General features: G+C 38.2%; 2 protein-coding genes across 6 annotated transcripts in view; one reads left to right on the top strand and one right to left on the bottom strand.

The window, feature by feature from the left end:
• The first annotated feature begins 371 nt into the window (after positions 1 to 371).
• Positions 372 to 21,320, top strand: RNF32 (ring finger protein 32). 3 transcript variants are annotated; one of them, XM_090143140.1, is made up of 8 exons: positions 372 to 471; positions 1,516 to 1,786; positions 5,370 to 5,512; positions 7,152 to 7,184; positions 7,614 to 7,738; positions 7,892 to 8,000; positions 12,828 to 12,992; positions 21,237 to 21,320. In XM_090143140.1, the coding sequence occupies exons 1-8, from the start codon at positions 448 to 450 to the stop codon at positions 21,258 to 21,260; spliced, it is 894 nt and encodes a 297-aa protein (XP_089999266.1). In that variant the 5' UTR covers positions 372 to 447; the 3' UTR covers positions 21,261 to 21,320. The 3 variants fall into 3 exon arrangements, with proteins under 3 accessions (XP_089999266.1, XP_031471815.1, XP_031471816.1); XM_031615955.2 differs by lacking the exon at positions 21,237 to 21,320 and adding an exon at positions 13,374 to 13,852; XM_031615956.2 differs by lacking the exon at positions 21,237 to 21,320 and adding an exon at positions 13,463 to 13,549.
• The window catches only part of LMBR1 (limb development membrane protein 1), a 62,185-nt gene continuing 60,361 nt past the window's right edge, over positions 20,744 to 22,567 (bottom strand). For all 3 annotated transcript variants that reach the window (XM_031615952.2, XM_031615954.2, XM_031615953.2), the window contains one exon: positions 20,744 to 21,552. In XM_031615952.2, the coding sequence (XP_031471812.1) occupies positions 21,470 to 21,552 (83 nt within the window). In that variant the 3' untranslated portion in view covers positions 20,744 to 21,469. The remainder of the gene's footprint in view (positions 21,553 to 22,567) is intronic.

The raw sequence follows: 22,567 nt of genomic DNA, 5'->3' as shown, positions 1-22,567 counted from the left end.
TCATCTCTTCTCTGTGTATACATTATTTTTTTAATAACTCTATAGATTTGCCAAAATTGCAAGTCACGCAAAATGGCGATCGTGTTCCTTCTCTCAGAGCCACCAGTGCATAACTTCAAACGGGATAGCCTTGTTTTGGTTAACAGGAGAAAATGTGAGTCCTTCTCCTCACCCAGCAAGAAGGACAGCCACAACAACCACGCTATCCAACTTGATGGTGTTTTTCAGGCTGGAGCCACTGGTGATTGAAATTATCCTCATTAGATGGTAGATAAACACCCCGCTGGTGCTAACACAGCACTGATAGCAGAACATTTGGCTGAAGGCTGTGCGTTCCCAGCACTCCAGGTTCTCTGCCCCACCCAGGCTTTTCGTTGCCAGGCATTTCTGGCAACGTTTCTGTTCCGAGAGCCAACTGACTTTTGCAGATCTGTCTGGAGACGATCGATGGAGCATCACCATTTTTACAAGGTATGACTGCACATCTTTGAAAGAAGGCAGAAGGATGGGGAGAACTGTAGGAGCAGGCAGATGAACCCATTACCTGCATACAAATAATATATTTGCTCCAAAAATAATTCCTCCTATTTATTTCCCCAGAAGATGAAACAAAGAGCACAGTATCACTGTTTGACAGAGCAAATTCTCATCTGCAAAACATTAATTTTCAGCATAGTCACCACCATTAGCTATGCACTTCCACCAGCTATGCAATGAACAAGACCCTGTGTGGCTCATGAAAATCTGCATGGCCATCCAGAGCATGGCCTGTCTTTCCCACTGCTGTTGTCACCGTTGAAACCCACTACCCACCCACATCCACTGTTTGGTCTCCATAAATGTTCAGCAAGGGTCAATGAATGTCAATGGGTGCAATTTTTTTCCTCCTGGAGGAATTCAGTGACTCACCTTTTCTTCATACTCATCTCTGTGTCAGATGCCATAGTGTCAGTTTGCCCCTCTGCTGCCATCTGTCACAAAGCAAAAAAAACATAACAATATTGGCAGGAAGGTTCAACCTCTACTGGCATTTCACCAACATCCACCTCTGATGTTCTGGGCCAACAAAATAAAGTAGGAGGCATTACTTTCAGAGCATCTCTCGCATTTAGTGTTCTGGGAAACCATGTTACCCTTGGGATTGTTTTTAATTGAAATTAAATGTGCTTGGGCACGCCAGATTTTTATAGTCCATGATGAGTTTATTGCATACAATAATTATGGACTCCGTAATTAAAACTGAAAAATTACTGCTATTTTATTTAATATGAACAACAAATCAAAGATATGATTTTGCTTTTTGTATGTTAAAACTGGGATGTGTCAGAAGCATCAATCTTAGACTTCATGTCACTGTAATTGTATGTTAGGCTTCAAGTAAAGCGAGTTGCGTGCGGATAAAAGCCTTTGACAAGTCAAACACTTTGGCTAAGATTTCTTCTAATTTAGTATCACATATATCTTTTTAGATCATTTGCAATAATAATTATGGAAACTTTTTTTTTTCCTTGCTAGGGCCTCGCCTCTGAACGAGAGGGGATAGCAGTTTCTGCAGTTGCTTTGCAGGATCATATAATACAGAGTCATCAGCTCCAAGGTCTTTCGTTAGCAGATCCTTTTAAATCAAGGTCAAGGAACATCAGGAACATTTACAGACTTGTGAACAAAGACACGGTCAAAGCAGTGGTAGATACTGGGCTACAAAAAAAGAGCACTCACCAGAAGAATAAAGAAGATGAGGAAAAGGAGTATGTTCTTGATCCCAATCCTCCACGTCTAACCTTAGGTAAACTTCTTTATATTCTCATTTGTGACTTTTTATTTACAATAACTAAAATGAGGTATCTAGACTTCTTATTGAATAAGGTAATTCAGTGCTAAACAGCATAAGTTCTTACTTTTAAATTTGTCAATATCCGACCATTTAGACCGCCATGTGAATGGTCATTTAAGCAGTGGAATTGTCATCAGTGGCTTGAATACAGCTTTAGAAATGTATTAGGACTTATTCTTCTTATGACAGTGAATGTCAAAAAAGAAAAAAGGAAAAAAAGGAAAAAAAAAATAGAGCAACTTGAGTAAGAATTCTTCTTCATTAAAGGGCAGGAAGTCTTTTCCACCTTTTTAATATGCTTTGCTATTGACTACTGTAACTTTCATTACCTTATATTCTCATCTTAAGCTAGGATACTGTGTTTATTTTGAAGATTGCAGTATGAATAAGATGATTTTTATGTCTTTTTGAAATGGTATCTTTTATTCCTTATTCAGTAAAAAGACACTTGTGCTGCGTTAAATGTGTTCTGTTAATATATACCCACCTTTACTCAAAGTTAAAAAGGTTTGTTTTTACTATGGTCCTGGGGCTAAATCCAGGAAGAATTAACACCTGTAGCTAAATACCTTTTTCAAATTTAGAAACAAACATGCAACAAGATAAAAGTCACAGATGTGAGGGCTTGGAATGATGCCTGGTGAGAAAACTCAGTTTTAAATAGTATTATAATAACGCAGTTGTACAGCAGTGACAGATAACACTGCTTTAAAAAAAAAAACAGAAATCCATGAAGTGTCTCAGCAGAGCAGGGCTCCAAATGTGCTTCCTAGCAATCAGTTTCCATTCTTTGCTTCCCTTTAAGTGTCTCTATGGTATTCTTGCCTTGATCATCTCACCTCCATCCTTTTAGTTGTCTTCGTTAGTCTTTTCTTAGAGTCTCGCAGCTCCACAATTTACAGTTTTAAACGTAATGAATTTCATCATCTCTAATAATTGTTTTATTTATTCTTTTTTTTATAAAAACACCCTGAGGCCTCTCTGAAGATCATGTTGCCTTTGCTGGAGGAGCTGTCACAGTAGTCCAAGCTCTAAAGAGAACCATGTAAATCAATGAGGCTCCATACAAGCACAGGCATCTGCCTTTTGGAATCAGCGTGAGGTTGAGAGGGTAACTTAAGATAATACACAATAAGTGAGTGTAGCAAGCGTTTGGACAAAGGTAGTAAGACAAGGTGATTATTAGTATGTTTGCTTGGTTATACTTCTAAAGATGGGAGGGTTTTTTTCTTTGGTTCCGTTTGAAGAGGAATTTGAAAGAGGAGAGGATTCCGGGGACAAAGCCAGCAGAGAGCTACTGGGGTTAACGCAAATACAAATAATGAGCGATTCTGGAAGCTAAAGGTTGTGGTGAAAAAATGCAGACCAAGTGTGAGCATGTTCTCTGCAACTATAAGGCAAAGTATTTTCTCCTTAAATCCCAGCACTGACTGAGAGATCCTATATGAATGTTTGTGCAACTGATTCCAAAGAATGTGCTGAAAGATTTTAAGAAGTCATTGCCATTGTGTCTGCGCTGGCTTATTAGTATTTTCACCTGTAATCTCTCATTAATGTGTAATGTTTGTGTCAGACTTTTTCTTTTTAAGAACTCTGTGTTTTAAACCTTTAAGTTGTGAAGCAACTTTGAAAACGTAATTTAATGCGTTTTTTCCTTCTTGAGTTTGTAGGTAATCAAACAACCTCCGAGGGTTTGGTCATTAAATTTTTCTCAACGGGGGCTTGCATCCTAAAAGCTAATTATAAGGGCTTAGAGGTTATTGTATGTAATTACTTTGCTAATGTTCTAGGATAAATAACTCAGTTGTAAAGTGAGTGTGTCAGTAAGCAGGTTGGGTTTCTGAACAGTGCGTAAGGATGAAAACTCTTGGATCTCTTGAGCTGTGATAAATGTAGGCTTTCGTTACTTATATTTATTCCAAGTGCTGCTTCAAAAATATCTTCACAGAGCCTTTTACATCAATCACATATCACTTCTTCTGTGTCCTGCTGCCAGTTTTCCTTCATCAACTGTGTTGTGTAATAGCTTTCCTTCTAAACACCTGTGTAACCTGTCCCTCACAAATATCCCATCTGGTTTATATTATTTAGAAGTTAAGTTTTGCCTCCAATCTCTCTCTATTTGGCAACTTTAATCATCTTTTTGTGGAAGTTTTTAATAAGCTTTCTTTAATTTTTTTCATTTTTTTTTCCACTCTGAGGATGTACAAAGGGCTTCCCCAGTGCCATCCCATTGTCCTCCCTAAAACAGTTCCTGATTGGAAGAAAATAAAGGGTAGGCATTTTTATTCTGTAATACTGTCTTCCACGCTGTGACTGGTTTGCTCTGTATCCAGGTTCTGTGATTATAAAGACTATCCACATTTGTCTATCGGGCCATCCAGATAGGTTCCTCTTTTCTTACTCATCCACTGATACTCATTATTGTCAGGTGAAACTTGATTTTTGTTTTTAGTAAAGATAAGATATGAAATCAGATTTGTTGGATGATTGGATGTTGGATCAGATTTGAAGGATGTTCTCTGCTATAAGGAAGTTTTATGCCAAGAGTTTGATTGGATCTGCTCTGTGGTACAAGTAAAAGAGTTGGCCCTTTCTCACTTACAACCAAAGCTCTCTACTCAGCATCATTGCTTCACATTCTAACTATTTAATACACCTCTTCCTTTCTGATTTTAGCAAATATGATGGATGCCCCATCATGGACTCACGTTTTAGGTTATTGCAAATACCTCAAGCATTCCTCCGCTATCTTCATTCAGCCCATAGAAGTTTCCTCTGCTTTTCAAAATGACATAGGTCTATTCTTTACTGTACCAACTAGCATTTTTCTTTTATTGATCCTGGCCTATATCCCATAAGTGGGAGAAATACTGTATTTTCACAAATTCCTTCTTTGAGAAGACAGATTTATCATGCACATTCAGCGTGGTACTTCACAGTTATCATCTGAGACTGCCTAGCTGAGCTGTCACAATGCCCCTGCAACTGGTGTCCTGTGACCATCTCTTTTGTTTCTTTTTGCTCCTTCGATTTTATCCATCACAGTCTCATCTTACATTTTTACATCAGCAACTGTTTTTTATTATACCACTTTATTCCTTTTCCTTTGTTTCAAGAATACAGAAATGTGAAGTTAATAAACCTTTACAAACACATTCTGACAGATTTTGTTTGTACTGACACTTTGAAATTGTGTTATTGTGCACTGTTACTTTGCATAGTTAATAATCCCCATCTCAATAGCTGTGGATAGGTATCACATTCATATTACTTGGCAAATAGAAGCTTGAATTTAAAAAATCCCTGTATAAATCTTATATCTAAAAGAAGTTCTGAAAATTAGTAAACAGCTAACGATTATTAGGAAGTATGTTGCCTGCCAGTGTTTTGTGAGATGATAAATTTGTATGAAGCATTTGTATACACTATTTTTAAATAAATGTATGATCAACGAACTTCACAAGGCGAACATCCATTATCTGCATCTGCCAGTGGATTTTATCCGGTAATTTGTTGTTCTTACTGTTGGCAGCTCAGAAATTAGGACTAGTTGAGCCCCCTTCCCTGCCTCTAACTGCTGAAGAATGGGCAAAAGTAAAGCAGAGATCCATACAGCATGGAGATTCCATCCAGCCCTGTGCTATATGCAGGGAAGAGTTTGCACTTCAGCCTCAGGTACGAGTGTAACTGTGGACTACACCATTGTATTTAACTCAGATTTTCCAGAGTTACTCCCAAATGTCACTAGCTGGAGGTACAGAAGAAAGAACTGAGAGGTTCAACTTTAAGATGCCGTTTAGTATTCAGCAGCTTTTAATATTAAGTATTTAGTATTATTAAAGTATTTAGTATTAAGATGTCATTTAGTATTTAGCAGTATATTGCATTGTTGGTCAACTCTGATGTACTTTGCAAGTGGGGTGGTAGAAAAAGGTTGGTAATTTTGTTCACTGATGTGGTTATCACAGGAAAAGGTAATCAGCAGTTTTCCTTGATTTTTTTCAAAGCAATGATAGGCTATATTTTGTTCCATTTAAATTCCCATTAGATATGAACTTTGGCTATGTTAATCAAAATTATAAATACAAACTAATTAATCAATGTAAGTTATATTTTGTTTTCTCGCAAGTTTTATTACTTTGTAGTTTAATTCAGTAGTTATTTCCATTTGGAAAATGGAAGTAGGTGTGCTCTTAATACTATTCAGTCTCTTAGTTATGTGAGCATTTTTTCAGATAACATTTTACCTTGGTGTCTTTATTCAATGCCACACATGTAGTGTGAGCGCATCCTCCGTGCTTTATTAGGTCCTGTCATGTACCATCTTGGAAACGTGAAGCAAAAGGGATGAGTGACTGATTGAAGAGGAGTGCTGCTCTCACAAACCCTAGAAGGAAGGGTTTTGCTTCCCTCTACGTGAACATTAGCTGTAGGTGTACAGTTGTCCAAAGACAGGTGGGATGGATCTGGCAAAAGACCATTCTACCCTAGAAGTCTAAAACTGGACAAGAGAGAGCAAAAGACAGCAGTCATTAAGAAGGTTAATTTAGATTTGGCACAAAAAGGGAAATGCCTCTGGAATTCTTTTTTTTGTCCTCGGAATTTCTGTTAGCTTTCCTCCCTCTAGGGAAAAAAGCCACCGTATCTGAAAGCTTTCCCTTGAGCTGGCCGCTAGCCATTAATCCTTTTGTGTTTGCCAGCTCAATAGTGCACACTACTTGTTCTGGTTTCCACTCCTTCCCCAATTTTCCCTTCCTCTAAGAGCCAACTGCTGTTTTTGTCCAACTCTATCTTTTGTTGGGATGGAGATCATCAGCATTTGGTGGGAACTTAGGTCAGATAAAGGTGAAGTTTTCTTGTAGCCCGTGAACATGCTTTCTCTTTTTTTTTTTTTTTCCATCTTTTTATGTATTTTGATGGTTTTTTTTAAATGTATGAAATGCTGCATTTGATTTATATCACTTCTTGAACTTTTATGTTTTTATGGGGAAGGGGGTGGGGGAAGAAATCACCTTTCATTTTAAATACTTGTTCCAGAATGTTTTGCTCTAGTTAAGAGCAGTTGGCAACTCTCACTTTCTGCCACTCCATGTATTGTTAACACCGAATTCACATACTGGGTTAAGCTGTAATTTATTAAGTAATTCCTACAGAAGACTGATATTATTTTTACCAGAAAGAATGCACTAGTCACCAGAAGAAAGTGATGAGCTTTCAGACGGTCAGGATTTTCCTTGTTGTCAATATTTTTTTACTCTTCAGCTTTTAGAATGGATTAAAAATAGTTTTCTCTGTTTTTTTCTTTGTAAAACAGGTGTTGCTTTCATGTTCCCATGTATTCCATAAAGTGAGTATGGCTTTATTTAACAATTCAGGCATATAGTGTGTGTCTTAAGTTACTTAAGTGAATATCTCAGTGAATTAATGTAATTGCCTTGAAAAGGAACTTTAATTCCAGATTCTTCAGATAAGAAATATAATTTAAAACTATTGAATGATGAGGTTCTTTATCCCATTGTATTGTCTTTTAAAAACTTTAACATAGTTTGTAACTGAGTTACATATACCAAACAAGAAGAGCCTAACTCAAAAAAAAAAATCATGAGAATATACATAGATTTACAATATTTTTAGCATTTTAGTTATAAAAATATGTATTTTTCGTATGGTGTTCATGGCTTGCCGAATAAATATTTTTTACATTCTGTAATCTACCCTCTTTCATCCTTACAAGTGCTATCAAATACATAGTAGATAATTGCAATGATTTTTTCAGGCCTGTCTGAAAGCCTTTGAAAAATTTACGGGCAAAAAGTCTTGTCCTATGTGCAGGAAAAAGCAGTATCAGACCAGAGTGATACATGACGGGGCCCGCTTGTATAAAATAAAGTGTGCAGTCAGGTAAGCCTTGCTTCTGCTAGAGCTGCCATCACTGGGCTTTATTTATTTCTAAATAATATTCTGAATTAAAATTCTAATGAGAAACTACACAAGAAATGAAGAGTAAAATAATGTAAATTTAAGCTTCCTCCTGAGCAATCTTATTTCTTACAGAATTCAAGCCTCCTGGAGGGGATACGTTGTTAGAAAATGGTATAAAAACTTGAGAAAAACAGTGCCTCCTAAAGACAACAAACTAAGAAAACAGTTTTTTGAGGAAAAGGTATGTTTCATTTGCTTCTTTGGTCCATCCTTTGATCTGATTCAGCTCCCTTAAACTCTAAGTGTCATCTCTCTACCTTTTCATTTGTTCCTTGTCACTCATATCAAGCAAGCAGCACTGGAGACACTCTGTTAGTCTCCTCATCCTACCCTATTTTCAATGTAAAAGTAGGGAAAATAATTCAGATTCTTACAGCCAATCTTAATATGTAATATCCTATATGTCGTTCTGTATGTACAAGGCTTTTTGTGAGACTCTGTATTTCCTTCCTCTTTGTGATTAGGCACAATAATCTGTTTTCTATGAGGGGGTATGTTTTAGTAAGAGGAGAAATTAATTAATCCATAAACAATCATGACTTCTTTGCATTGTCAGTGTTCCTTCACATGGCACTGAACTGGGTAGCTCCATTCTGTGGATTTGATTTTCTCCAGCTTCAGGCCAATGATGGAGGGTCCTTCAGCACTGGAGGTGGATTGGATGGAGGGTGCTTAAACAGTTATGTTTGGAAGAAGTGAATAAATACTTCAGTACACTGTGACTGTCCTCAAGTATCATGATGAGAACAGACAACAGAAACAGATTTTTCTGCATGAATGACTTTGGGAACAAAAGTCCTCTGCCTCTTTCCCAACAAGGCTACCCACTTTCAGTGGGCTCAGAATACCATCCTTAGCTACATACCTTGTCTCAGTAAAGAGAAGCTGAAGAACATTTCTAAATATGCTGAAAATTTCAGCTGAGCATCACTTGTTAAAATTTCTCTCAGCTGAATACAGATGTGTACAGTAGCTCTCACTAAACTACCCACAGAGTGTTAGCTTGTAGAGCCCCTGTCTTGGGGAACTTCTTTTTAGGGGTAAACAAACATAAAACTGCTTACATTTCATCAGATGATTGTAAACCATAGGATAATCTCTAACAGATTTCATGTATCATTCACAGCATTGGCAAATCATTCTCATACATAACATTTCAGGATTTGTAGGGAACAAAATGGGCACTACTTCTTTACTTTCTCTTAAGAATAAATTTATAAAGTTGTCACACATGGATTCATAGAATCTTAGAATCACAGAATGGCCTGGGTTGAAAAGGACCACAATGATCATCCAGTTCCAACCCCGTGCTATCTGCAGGGTCACCAACCACCAGACCAGGCTGCTCAGAGCCACATCCAAACTGGCCTTGAATGCCTCCAGGGATGGGGCATCCACAACATCCATTTAAACCTGATTAGCCAGGTTTCAATGAATTTGGTGCCAATTATGATTAAAGGATATATACCAGATGACAGATGAGTTTTCCTGGAGTTAGCTCTTACACACTTAAATGCAGGTCAAAGAAAACACTGAAGAAATTTTTCACGAGAATCTATCCATTTCCAGACACTAAAAAGCTTTCCTAAAATAAGTTTTGCCTCAAAAAAATTGTGGCGCTTTTAAAATGTCACTTCCTAAATGTTAGCATAATCAAACAGCACCTCAAGTGGAAAAAAAAAAATCAAATTTTTAATAATCCTGCCTCTTCTGGAAGAATCGCAAAGGTTAAATGCCAAGTTTCACGCTCTTAGATAAATATCACAAAATAAGAAATGAAGTCTGAAATATTAGCACTTTTTTTGGTGTGATATTACTTATTACACCTATGATTAAAATTTCTAATAACTCAGATCAAAGGAGGTACAAAAGGTCAGAAACCAAAGCGTGCTACTTTTTAGCACTACTGCACGCAGAAACAGGGCGTTGCTTCAGCATATGAGGTAGCAAATTTCTTTGATCCTATCCATAAATGTCACTTGTGCACGTCATTTAATTGAGGCATAGCCTTTTATTGGTGCAATTAAATCTTTTCAAACGCATTACATTATCTCCAGCTTTGCTAAATGTGTTGACCATTGTTTAGGAAGCTGGGTAAGTCACTGTGAGATGGGGTGGCTGACTTTAGGTTCGTTCTCCCCCCTCTATGCGATTTCTCCCAACAATTTTAATTTAAATCTCACCAAACAGTATAATGGTCTTAAAATTTGTTTAGTCGTTTGACTTCCTTTATCACATGGAGATGGTAAACATTCTGTTGCTAACTTGAAGTGGCTCCAAGCAGCCAAACGAGGAGGATATTAAACCAGTAAAAGCTTATCAACTGATTCATTGATATGCTGTAAATTCCAGCCTTTTCATTTTACTTTTGAGGGTTGCCATAAGTCAACACATTAGTAAGCAATTTGCTGACACTGGATCACTTTAAAAGGCTTCCCTGTGGACAAAGTTCATGCCGGTGCTTTGTTTCATCGTTTTGCTTTATCATAGCCTTGTGCTGCCCTACAGATGACTGAAGCAGTTTTGCATACCAACAGAGTATTTGAAATCCTCAGCTTATGCTTTGCTATTCATGTTTTAAGAAGTTACAGACGAAATAGAGGTATGGCATTTTCAGAAATAAATTCAGTTAGTTTCAGATCTGGAAAAAAAATGGGTGCTACACAGCAGGATTTATTATTTAAATCCTAGAACATATTAACGTAAGATTAACAAATGATATGAAGTGCTCATTACTTTCTGTTTATTTTGATAGTACAGATTTGCCAGTTAACATAAATTTGGGGTTATATTTTGGTTAAATTTTTTTCCTTCTCAACCCTAGGCTTAATTTGCTGATCGATGGGATGTGGGTTGGGTCAGGCCATGCTGCAGAAAATACAGGAGCAGCTCAAAGCAGGTAGTGCCTTAGCAGCAGGGAACTTAATAGAACGCCATCCTCTTAGGCAGGAAAAGAATTTTCCTCTCTCTCCTTTACAGTGTCTGCGCAAAGCAACTCATGAGGGGACTCTCAGGATCACTTAGTGAAATGGGGTAGAGAAGCACAAGTGCACGCTCAGGGAAGAAATGGAGCTTCTCCCTGCTGAGGGAAAAGGGAACAAACAGCACAGGAAGAAAGGGGACACGACTCACTTTAATGCAGCTCCAGCCGCTTTCTCTGCCTCCCGCTTTCAGCTCTCGTTGGTTAATTTCACTCAGCAGTCGATCTAATCATCCCACAGTGCACAGAGACGGGCCGGGTCACGGAACTGACTGGATGCTGATTGCGTTGCTCTCAGATTCACAGAAATAGACACTGGATCAGGGATGAGTTAAAATGTAGTTGTTTTTCCCCACGTTTTGGGTCCTGAGAGGCTCACAGAGAAAGTTAAAGCATCTTCGTGGCTGCTCTAGCTTTCAGTTACATTGCCCTAGCTTCCTTACAAAAACAGTTCAGGTCTGTTCATGATTGAAGCTGACATAAATGAAGATCGAGCATAAATCAGGATACAAAGTGTTTTCATCTGGATCAACTTTTCCTTGATGCAGACCAGAAACTGGTAATTATGTAAGGTTTTTAGGTGTAATCTTAGGCCAGGTTGGATGGGGCCCTGGGTAGCCTGCTCTAGTATTAGATAATGAGGTTGGCAGGGGAGGGAGGCTGGAGCTTGATGATCCTTGAGGCCGTTCTAACCCAAGTCATTCTATGATTCTATGATCTTATCCTGTACCTTCTGAAGTCTGGTTTTAAAATGAAGTCAGAGAGAGCAATTAATGTTACCGTGTGGAGCGGGTCTGGTTTTAGAACTTAGGTGACAGCAGTTCAGATTAACCAGTGACATTCCTAGTAATCTTCACTGAATATAGATTTACAAGAAACCATTAAAGATAGACCAATATGCTGCACTTTAATCAGCTTATTTTGTGTCTCAGTTATCATTTGGGATTGTTTGGAAACCCCATAGTGTAAATACTGGAAAAGGCCTGCAGTGGGATTTTTGTTTGTTTCCTCCTGCACACATACCACTAAAAGTCACTGTTTGCATGAGATAGAATTAGAATTTTTTTCTTTCTTGTCAGTGAGCAATCATAAAGGAAGCACAAGAACATCCATCCAATCTTTGCCAGATATAAAACGTCTCCAGAAAGTATAGAAAGTTCTGCTGCTTTTCAAATCGCGTGATTTAAATACACTCCACAGGAGGCCTCAGAAGGATTTTGTTTTTAGTTAGCTGCACTAAGTTAATACATCAGCATTACCTTGCACTGGTAACTAAATCTGATTGGCTCCAACATACGGATACATCCTTTCAACATACTGTTGTGCTTGAGATCATTTTTGAACACAATAAGACATAATATATCTTAGTTATCAGTGGATCAAACTATTACAAAAAAGAATAAAACATCATCAAGAACCAACTGACTTCTCTCGTGTTATAGATCTCAGTATTTCTTATCTGCCCTCTTCTAATGTTTGTCTTCTTCAAGTCTCTATTGAGAAACTACAGCTTTCAGTGGAAAACATTCTCATACTGGCACATTACATGAATGTGTATATATTCAGAAAACATCAGCTGCTACCGTGAGGTTTTTCATAGTTTCAGAAGGAAATGGGAAACTGAAAGTTTGAAAACTAAATGCTAAGCAAGCTTTTCAGATACTTCCATGGTTGGTTGATTTTTGTTGGCAGTTTGTTGGTTGGTTTTTTTGTTGTCTGGATTTTTCTCTTTTGTTATTATTTGTGTAGCCATTGGATTTGGCTTCTTGCTTCCATCAGGTCTGAAAGAGTTCACTTTGAATATTCCATCATATGCTATGAAGGGTCACTTTTAGCAGTTATAAGGGGAGCACATGTCTTGGTGTGAAAAACTGCCCAAAACTGAAATGAAACAGTAAGAACGTGTTCAGGTACTGACCTAACAACAGCTGCTATTACCCCACCCCTCACTTCCCATCCCCTCCTCCCTGAAAAATGGCTGTTTTCCAATTAAGTTTTCAATCTAACAGCAATCCATTTTCTTTTCAGGTTCAACAGATTAGCAATCGGCTGTTGAGTTCTTATGACATAAACCTAGATGATTTTCTTTCTAAGATAGATTCTTCTATAGCTGCATGTCGGGATGCATTTCAGCAGCTGGAAGGAAAAGAAATACTCCTCAGTGAAAATGACTGGGAGAAGATCCAGATGCAGGTTGGCTGGCTTTTTTTTCTTTGTTTGTTTAAGAAATCCAAACTTACCAGCTTTTACACCCTTCAAAAAAAAACACGGCAGTCTTCAGCACAATTGAGATTTTTTGGGAGGACAGGGGAGTTAAGTTTTTTAGTATAACCTATTCTAAATCAGGAATGTTTAACAAGCTTTTATACTTCAGAAGTCTCCTTTTACTTCAGCAGCATCTCTGCTCGTTTCAATTAAAGAGCCCAAGGAGACTGAAGACAAAATTGAGAGTCAAAATGTTGTTCATTTGTCAAAATACACCAATCATAAAGTTTGAATGCTTTAATTAGTAATTTCATTGATACATTTACATTGCTTCACTACTCTAGAGGTTTTTCTGTTGTATTTACTTAGGCATTTCGGCAGGAGATAGTTGACTGTCCTATCTGTATCATGCCACTCAGCCCTACTGCTCACCCTGCCTGTGTTTTTTCTGGTACCAGCAACCCGTTTTCCCGACCGACCGTTCTGCTTTCTTGTTCACATTTGTTTCACCATTCCTGTCTTGAAGCGTTTGAAGAGTTTTCCTTGGGAGTGCAACATATTTGCCCTTTGTGCCGCTCATATTATCAAAAGAAGGTCCTCAAGTGTTGACACCCACAGCTCAGTGAAGTACCTCCTAGCAGAGCACAGCCGACAATGCATGTGCATGTTTCTAACTGGGGAACCTAAGATCCAGATCTTTTAAGTAATTTTTTTTTTATGTACAATGGCATTCACCTTGTCTTTGGAGCAATAAAAGTTGAGTGCTGTTGCTCTACTTTAATAGTCAGTTTCACCTTTCTTGACATTTTTCATCTCCATCCCTCTGGCAATTTCACCTTCCATCATTTTCATTTCTCTCTCCCAGTGATGAGGCACAGTTCATTTAGGCACTGTGTTCCTTCAGCAGAACCCCCGTTATCCTTTACCATTGTGGTTTTATGCCTGATATGTGGTAGCAGAGGCTCCCATTCACAAGAACAATCAATACTGTCACTGGGGTCACTGCAAGAAACGCATTTTCCTTCAGCCAAGCTCTCCAAGCAGAACCCCAGTTGCTGCTTCTGCTTGAACAACTGTGACCAATCCCAGTTTGCTGTTTGCAAATAAGAAATGACCCTCAAAGATCAAGGATCACTTCAGAACTTCTGAGAACTGTGGAAACAGTAAGTACTCATCTATTTTAGCAGGAATAAAAATATGGTTATTGGTTGCTGAAACCAATTCAGGTCACCACATGTAACTTGTAAGTCTAAGCACAAAGACCATCTCACAGAAGCTACAACAAAAGAATCATAAAAGTAACAAGTAAGATCATTTTGCATAAAAAGGCAACGGCTGATTAACTTTCAGAGAGCTTTCAAATAATGCTAACAATATCAGATTGTATCAAGCATCAAGTGAGGCAGTCATCACATTTCCAGGTACATGCATTTAAAGACTTGAGCTAGAATAGACAAATACTCTGATAGGAATTCCTTAGGTAAGAGGTTTCTACAGAGGACAGCATCAAACTGCTGAGAGAACTGGGGAAGTCACTTGTTAAATAGAAGACAAATACAGCCTTTGAGCCTTGGAAATGCTCATGCAAGCAGAAGAGTTGTCTTGCTTACTGTGGACACTTGAGAACCAAATTAAAGCTTATCACGTAGCAAGGACCTCTTACACTTCACATTTAGGAAACCTTGGACAATTAAACAACAATATATTATCAGACAGCACAGAAGTCACAGATATTCCTGGTATTTAACTGCATCTTAGGGACTAACACAGGTATTTTTGATCCTGTGCAGTTGAATGGCTCAGATGTCTGCAGGTCCTTTCCAAATGTACAATTCTTGGACTTCTTTTAGAGAAAACAACACTGAAGCCTCCAGTGAGACTGTTTCAAAGAGTTTAAGAACCGTCACATTATTAAAGAAATTAAGAATTGTACTTCAGTCATACTGTTAACATCACACAATCAGGATACTTTTCTATGAACAATCCTCACTTGCTTGGAGTGCTGGAATTCATCACATACTTGTTTTAAGAGCAGGGCTGTCACACCTCTGAGTGTACATGATGTATGTATGTGATGGAGATTCACGTAATTTTTTCTAAGAGAATCCCAAAAATACATTAAATGCAGGAGGGATGGAAGGGAATGCAGCTATTCACACCAACTACTGACAGAACCATTCAGAATGCTTAGAATGCCACAGATCTTTCTCATTGCTTTAAATAATAGAATCAAAACCCCATTATGAATCACACTTTATTGAAAACACAATAAGAAAAAAAAAAAGCTTCTTCCTACAAAACACTGGATGTAACATTTCAAACAATGGGGAAAAAACTACAACCATGGCTTTTCACACACAAAAAAAAATCAACCTGACCAAGGCAGCAAGAATTATTTTCATCAAGTTTTGTAACACAGCAAAGTAACCACAACTGAGAACACTGCAAAACATATTTCTGGATGACCTAAAATACTCTAAGAAGGGTTTGGTGGGGAGAAGGTATTCATACAGAACATTGTTCTGTTTGCATTAGCAAGGAAAGTGTCATTTTTCAGCATGTTTTACCTTGGTCCAACATACCACCACGTGAAAGAAAAGCTGTTGCTCAAGACTACAGACTCAACAAGGCCTTAAGCACAAACCGGACCAACAAAGTACAACTAAATCCATTCAACTGGAAGTGCATGAGGGGAAGTACCTGCTGCCATCCAGTGACAGCAGTAGCAACATCAACGGGAGCACTCATTCAGTACTGTAACTCTTATGGACACACCAGCATAGGCCACTTGAAGGTGACCAGGTGTGATGGATGGCCAGCAGCACCCTAATGCTCTCGTCTCCTCAGTGGAGATTTTAGAGATAGTGCATTTCAGAGTAATGCACATTTTTTATCTAGGTAATGTAGGATTTGGTTCTCAGCCCAAGAAAGTAAAGGACACCTATCCTCCTTTTGCGTACATGTACATTTTATGCACGTTAAGATTTCAGATCCTTGACCCAAACGTATCAGTTTTTCTGTCCGCTTATTTTAAAGCAACAGGACTCAGACCAAATTAGACAAAAGTACTTTGAATTCCACATCTAAAAAAAAAAAAATGACAAGAGGCTCCAATTTGTTCTGTAAAACAATATAAAGCCAGAGTGGAAACAGCCACAATGATTTTGTGAAACCAAGTGTTTCCGCCCAGGCTGAGAAAACCTATGGCTGGGGGAAAAACGGGTCATACATCAGCTCATTTCCTCCTTAGGCATTTAAACACAACCATTACATTCCCAGCACAGGTACTGCCATCACGCTGCATTTCTTTATGGTCATTTCACATGGAGGTCCAAAATGTTCATATGTCAGCTCCTTCACAAGAACAGCCTTCTGCATGATCTCAGATGGATGGTACAAGGAAGTTGCTTCTTGCATTTAAAGGCAGGTAGATTGCCTTCACATTACTGGAAGTTAAAAGCGTGACTAAAGGATTTTCATCTCACTCCAAATTCAGATCTCTTGGTAAATTCTTAGAGCAGCCAGATTCTAATGACAGGACTGTTTTAATGGAACCCAGTAGTAGAAAACAAGATGAAGTGCAAATGAATGAATAAATATTAATATGTTCGTAACAAAATAACATCATTGCTGCATCTCCAGTGGTGCTCACCCAATATAAATGGACTTGAAAAGATTTAATAATCAATAATTAAGGCCAAGTTTAGCACAGTTTCATTAGCACTTGAACTTCATCAACTTAAGAATTTAAAATAAGGATTTCTTCTGACGTTCAATTCTAAAGATCAACTAGGAGAAGGATGGAAGAGCAAGGAGATGGTCAGCATAGAGATGAGCTACAGCCTTCTCCCCAACTTTTCTGCTCCAGCTTCCCAAAATTGTTGTGTACAGTGGGGATTCTGAAAGTCACATTCAATCCTAATTTAACACAAAACTCCTTCCATGGTTTTGACTACAGACTCTGAGATCATCAATCACAAGTGATCCAAAAATACAGCAACTAGAACTGTGTAGCAGATGGACAACACATGGCCCAAGCTCCTCATGCCTCGAAGAAAGGAGGAGCATCACAGGTTCTTTGGGCAGTGTTAGAGACTTCGTCTGAACGAAGGGCACTGGGCAAGGCAGGAAGAGGTGGCAGAGGTTATCTCCAGCTGCAGACATCACCTGCACACCAGGTTGGTCTGGAATCCACATCAAAGCAGCTGTCAGCTTCGATTGCTCTCTTGATAAGATCAAAAGCAGAATTTTTTTAACATTCAAATGCTAATAATGCAGCTAGAACAGGCTGCTAGTTAACCAACAGCAGTACATTTAAGAGCACAAGATACTAGGTCCTGAAAGATACAGGTGAGAAGAGTCAGGTATATTTGCATCCTTAGATAACCTTTAACATTGTTTCAAGTCAGCACTAAAACAAAAAAAAATATGAACAGGAAGGGCAGGGGGACGTTATAGCCTTAGTTGAAGCATTTAAAGGTTCACGGTTCATATAAACTTTCTAATCAAACAAAACGAAGTTTATTTCTTCTTAAAGAGGTTATAAAATTGGCTGTAGTAAGTTGTCGCCAATGAAATGACTTTACCTACATAAAGAATTAATTTAAAAATCAGAGTATGCATAAAATAGTAGGATCTAGCTGCACTCCTGCACTTGGCATTCCCAGTTATACATGCTGCTTAAATACAGAACAGATAACACTCAACTACTGTGCACTGCCTGAGCCCACCAAGTTTCTGAAAGAGGAGGAAAAGAAGGGAGAATGTAGGCCAATCTTAACAAATTCAAAGAAAGTTGCATGGATGGGATTGCTCTTTTCTTTTTACCTTCTTCCTGTACATCAGAGGGTAAATTTGTTACAAAAAGGGCCAGCTTGTCCTTCAGCTTGTCCTTCCTACGCAGCAGTGAGCACTGAGCTGCTGCAGACATGGGTGAGGAATAGGAGGGACTGCTGCAGCCCCCTCACAGCTGTTGCTCCTGGTGGCACACACGTCAGTTACATGGAGGAGAACACATCCCTCTGCAGCACTGCGTGCATCCATCCCACTCAGCACAAGATTGCACGAGGTCTTGCCCACACACACAGCTGCCCCCCGTGTGTCACCCAGTGTGGTACTTTGGAACCAAACAAGGAGAGCAACTTGTCAAATCCTTTAATTTCTATGACACCATGAAGCAGTCAACAGGGGAAAAGACAGTGGAGGAGCAGGGCCAAAAGATGAACATCACATTACAAACAGTAAACAAAGCTTCCTACGAATGCAAAAACTGTCACTGTACAGTAACCAATACTGCTATTTATCATCTTAAGGTGTTAAGTATTGACAGTGTGCTTTACACTTAGAAGAAATCCCACGATATTACAGCTCTGCCACTGCACTTAATATTGTGCTACCAACACAGAAGAAAGCCAAGAAATGGCTGATCTAAAACACCTAATTTACATCTATTTTTTTGGTCTTGTGTGGTATTTAGTTGAAGATGGAAGCATTTATGTGCTTTTTGCCTCCTAAGAAGTGAGGCAGATGTTAATGTTACTAAGATCAGTTGTATATACCTTGAAGGTATAGACCACCTGACTCTACATGAGTCAAAATACTAGGAATGCATCATCACATCCATTAATGAATTACCAGTTGTGTGTATTTAAGTGACCATATGCTTCTGTGAAAAGTATACAGTGACCTGTATCTTACACACAGGATATTTGAAAGTACCATTGGATCTGTAAGGAGTTCTGCATAAGCATGTCATTTTCAAGGCCAAACATATCATAATGCAGACAGTGTTACAATATAAACAGTTGGTTTTTAAACAAAACACTGTCACTAACTGCACAGGGTAGTTCTGAATTTCTTATCCACCATGGAAACCACACAGCATCCTTAAGCATCTGTCATATTCCAGTGTAAAATATTCTCTTACAGGCTTTACCCACACATCTCTCTGACTACAGAATCCAGAAGGGGTGGGAGCAGGCACGGCTGTAACATTCGCTTTGAAAGAGTTTTCAAGTTTTGCTTGAACCTCATAGGTTCATCAGCAGGAGCTGCCTCTGCTCAGCTTAAGTAATTGCCCAACTCACTTTCAGAAGCCACATGCACCTCAGAAGCCCATCTCTTCATGCCTTCTTGGATCACTTGATGCTGAGACAAACACCTCCAAAATGTTCTGTCTCTACTGAGAGAAGTGTGAAAACTAAGACCTATGTTGGTGCACCCTCAAATCCACTCAAAGACCATATTTATATAACTGTCAAAGCTGCAACAGAAATACTTTAACAAAGCTAACTAGCCTCACTCACAGCTCACCTGCCCCAATAAGACACTAGGACACTTTGGTCACACTATCACTTATGTAGACGAGTGGATACATTTCAGATGCTTTTAGCTATCTGCTTAGCACGTAAGGCTGCAAGCTCTGAGAATACCTGAATTATGGCCCTAAAAAGAAAACTCCCCGTGTTGAAAATGTAAACATTCTCAAACAAATTCTAATTATAGTTCCCTGTTCTTGGCTGAGGAACTGACTCAGAAAACCTTTAAACCTTTCTCACTAAAAGAGCATTAAACAACAGAAAGAGATGCTTGTAAATCTTAGTAAAAATCAAGCAATTTTACTTTAAGTCCTCCAAGACTCAGTACAACACATCAACAGTCAGTTTAATAAACCTTGAATTTATACTAATCACACAAAAAGTAACTCCAGCATATTTGCTACAGCAGTATTCATATTATGCCCCAGTTCAAGTCAGAAAAGGCAGCCTGCAGAAAAACAAGAAATTCCCTGCTACACTGGAGCTTGATTTTTGAAACTGTCTCAGAAAACAAATTAAAAAAAAAACAACTCTCACATTCAGACACACACACACACCTGTAAGTCTACAGCCCAGTGCAGCCATCTCAGTAGACACCATCCAACAGCTTCTGACACAAAGTTTATCTTAGAACCCCGCTGGAGAGTTAACTGTCACAGCCTGATCACTCTCAAGACCTAAAGCCACAAACAGACATACTTCAGTTTAACAGGAACCAGAATAATCAGGAACATTAACTGATCCACTACATATGGAGCACATACTGAAATTGTCCTCATTCCAATCCATTTGAACACTACCTGTAACAGAGCAGCACAAAAATGCAACTAGAATTTGAACAGCTGGGGTTTTGTTGGTGGGTGCTGGTTTTGCCTTTTTTATATATTTTTATTATTACTATAAACTGCTAATAGAATTCCTAAGGCAGCAGTGATGCTAAGAAAAATGACATTACACTCACTGATGCCATTCTGAATGTAAGGCCTCTGGGCAGTTAAATTGTAACATCACAGAAATTTGTACTACCAAGCTTGAACACACAAGCTTTACTTATCAAACCAACTATGCCATCTCTACAAGCTTAGATTTAATTTATGGTATCTACACATGTAGTCCTATATACATGTTTGTGTGTACATTAAAAAACAGGCTAGTGAAAGATACTGGATTATGCCACTGAACAGAAATCCTCATAACTACAGTATAAATTCAGAGACATAATTTACTTCAAATTAAAGAAGACTGTAAAAAAAAAAAACCACAACCACAGCCTCCTAAACTTGTGCAACTTGCATGAGTTACAAGTACTGCTTATTCACAGGAGTTCATACAGAATTTTACAGGGTGCACTTGGTAGGGTGAGTGACCTCCATAGTACAAAATCATTACAGAATTGTAAGAGTTGTGACATGGGGTCTATGCAGCTTTTTTTTTTTTTTTTTTTTTTTTCCCCAAAGCACACTAGGCTCAGGTTTAACACTGAAGTTAATCTTCACTGTGTGGCTCACTATTTAATTAGACATTGCCTGACTACCAGTAAAGCAACCTGGCATTTACAGCTGGGAACAGAGAACTGAAAATGCTGGCCTTCCAAGAAAGGCCATGCTATCAGCCAACCGAGTCCGACATGATCTGTGGTCTTTACCAGTAACTTTCATTTTTTAAAACATTTTTAGTGGAACTGCTTGTTTACTATCAAGGATGCCCACTCCAAGTAGCTTACATTTCCAATAAGGGTCATACTAGGCTTCAAGTCTATCTTTTTTTTTTAAAAAAAAAAAAGTCCCAAAGTTATTCTTTACAAGCTATGTCTGCATTACACAGGAGATACTGTGCATTCAGAGGGTAGCAGGTTTGTATCTAAAGATATGAGACTGTCAATAAAAAGAAATTAATTATTCTCTTCAACTTCCAGTCTTCAAGGCACCTCCTGCATTAACTTACTGGGAAATAAACAAGCAGACCAAAAGTTAACTGGAAAGAGAAGAATGTGATACAGCTAAGTTCCTCAGAAGCACACAGCATCAAGAAATGAGACAAGGCTGGACCCAGATTATCAACAAAAGAACAATATAAAAAAGCTGATGAGATGACAGGAATGCCATGAGGTTGATGTTTTCAGCTCTGTTGATTGCAGGTGATTGTCAATCACAGTGTTTTCTGATGCCCATTTGCAGACGGCTTTGTCTCTGAGTCTCTTGGATTGTTTGACAGATGAAGTTTATCTAATCCTGAAAAACATTACACAATAAGGAAAAAATGAGATTCCTCCAAATTTCATGCATACAGCTATTCAGAAAAATACATACAAACTAAAAACTGCTTCAACTAAGCACTCTCTCAAATCAACTGTGCAACTTCTCTGAAACTATTTTAGCATAAAAATCAATAGATTTACACACTACTTCCCTAGTCACCTGTTCCCTTGGAGCTTGAAAACTCAACGTCAAAAAAGACAGAAAGGCTTCTGTTAGTCCTACAGTATCAGTCATTTTGTAGTGCCCTATTTAGTAGTTCTGAAACTAACTTAATCATTCTAGGATTTTGTTCAGCAAGTTCCCAACTCCAGAAAGCAGTAGTCAGTGAAAACTAATACAAGTACTTTTTAGACACTATCAACTGAGTCCATGTTTATAAACAAACCCTGAAGTTTCACTGTTAGTCCATTCCATTTAAGCAAATACTATTGTATGGTTGTAAAAAGGAGCTTCATTCATTAGTTAGCACGAGATGCAGTAAAAACTTCTTAGTATCAAATATTTTTTTCACCTTTTTTGTATGGCCAGACTTGCAAATTCCTGAATGTGAAAGCATGATTTGATCGAAATCCTGTTATCAACTCTAGTTGTTACTCAGCCAGTTATTAAGATCCCATAAATTTTGTACAAGGACTTTGTAAACATGTAGCACTTAAAGAAACATCAAAACAAAGCAGCTGAGACTTCCACTAACCTATTTTTAGTGAATTAATAAGTTGCTTTGAAACACAAACACAGCACATGAACATTTACATTTTGGAATGCAGAATCTGAAAGCAGCTCAATATAATACACATAGCAAGAATTTAAGGATTAGGTGTCTCTGTCAGGGTAAAAAGACAGGAAGATTAAAATCTCTTACTTCTGCCTTCCAATTGCCAATAAATGCCAAATTCCCCTTAAGAATCAACGTCAACCACTGCTCACGCTTGGATATATATTCAGACTTCTGTATGCTCAGGAGCAGTAAAGAATATGTTCTATGCTC

Source organism: Phasianus colchicus, chromosome 6 (assembly GCF_987193195.1).
Source record: "Phasianus colchicus chromosome 6, bPhaCol1.hap1.1, whole genome shotgun sequence".
Lineage (NCBI taxonomy): Eukaryota > Metazoa > Chordata > Aves > Galliformes > Phasianidae > Phasianus > Phasianus colchicus.
The sequence above is the reverse complement of the archived record's forward strand: the minus strand, read 5'-3'. Positions and strand labels throughout refer to the sequence as shown.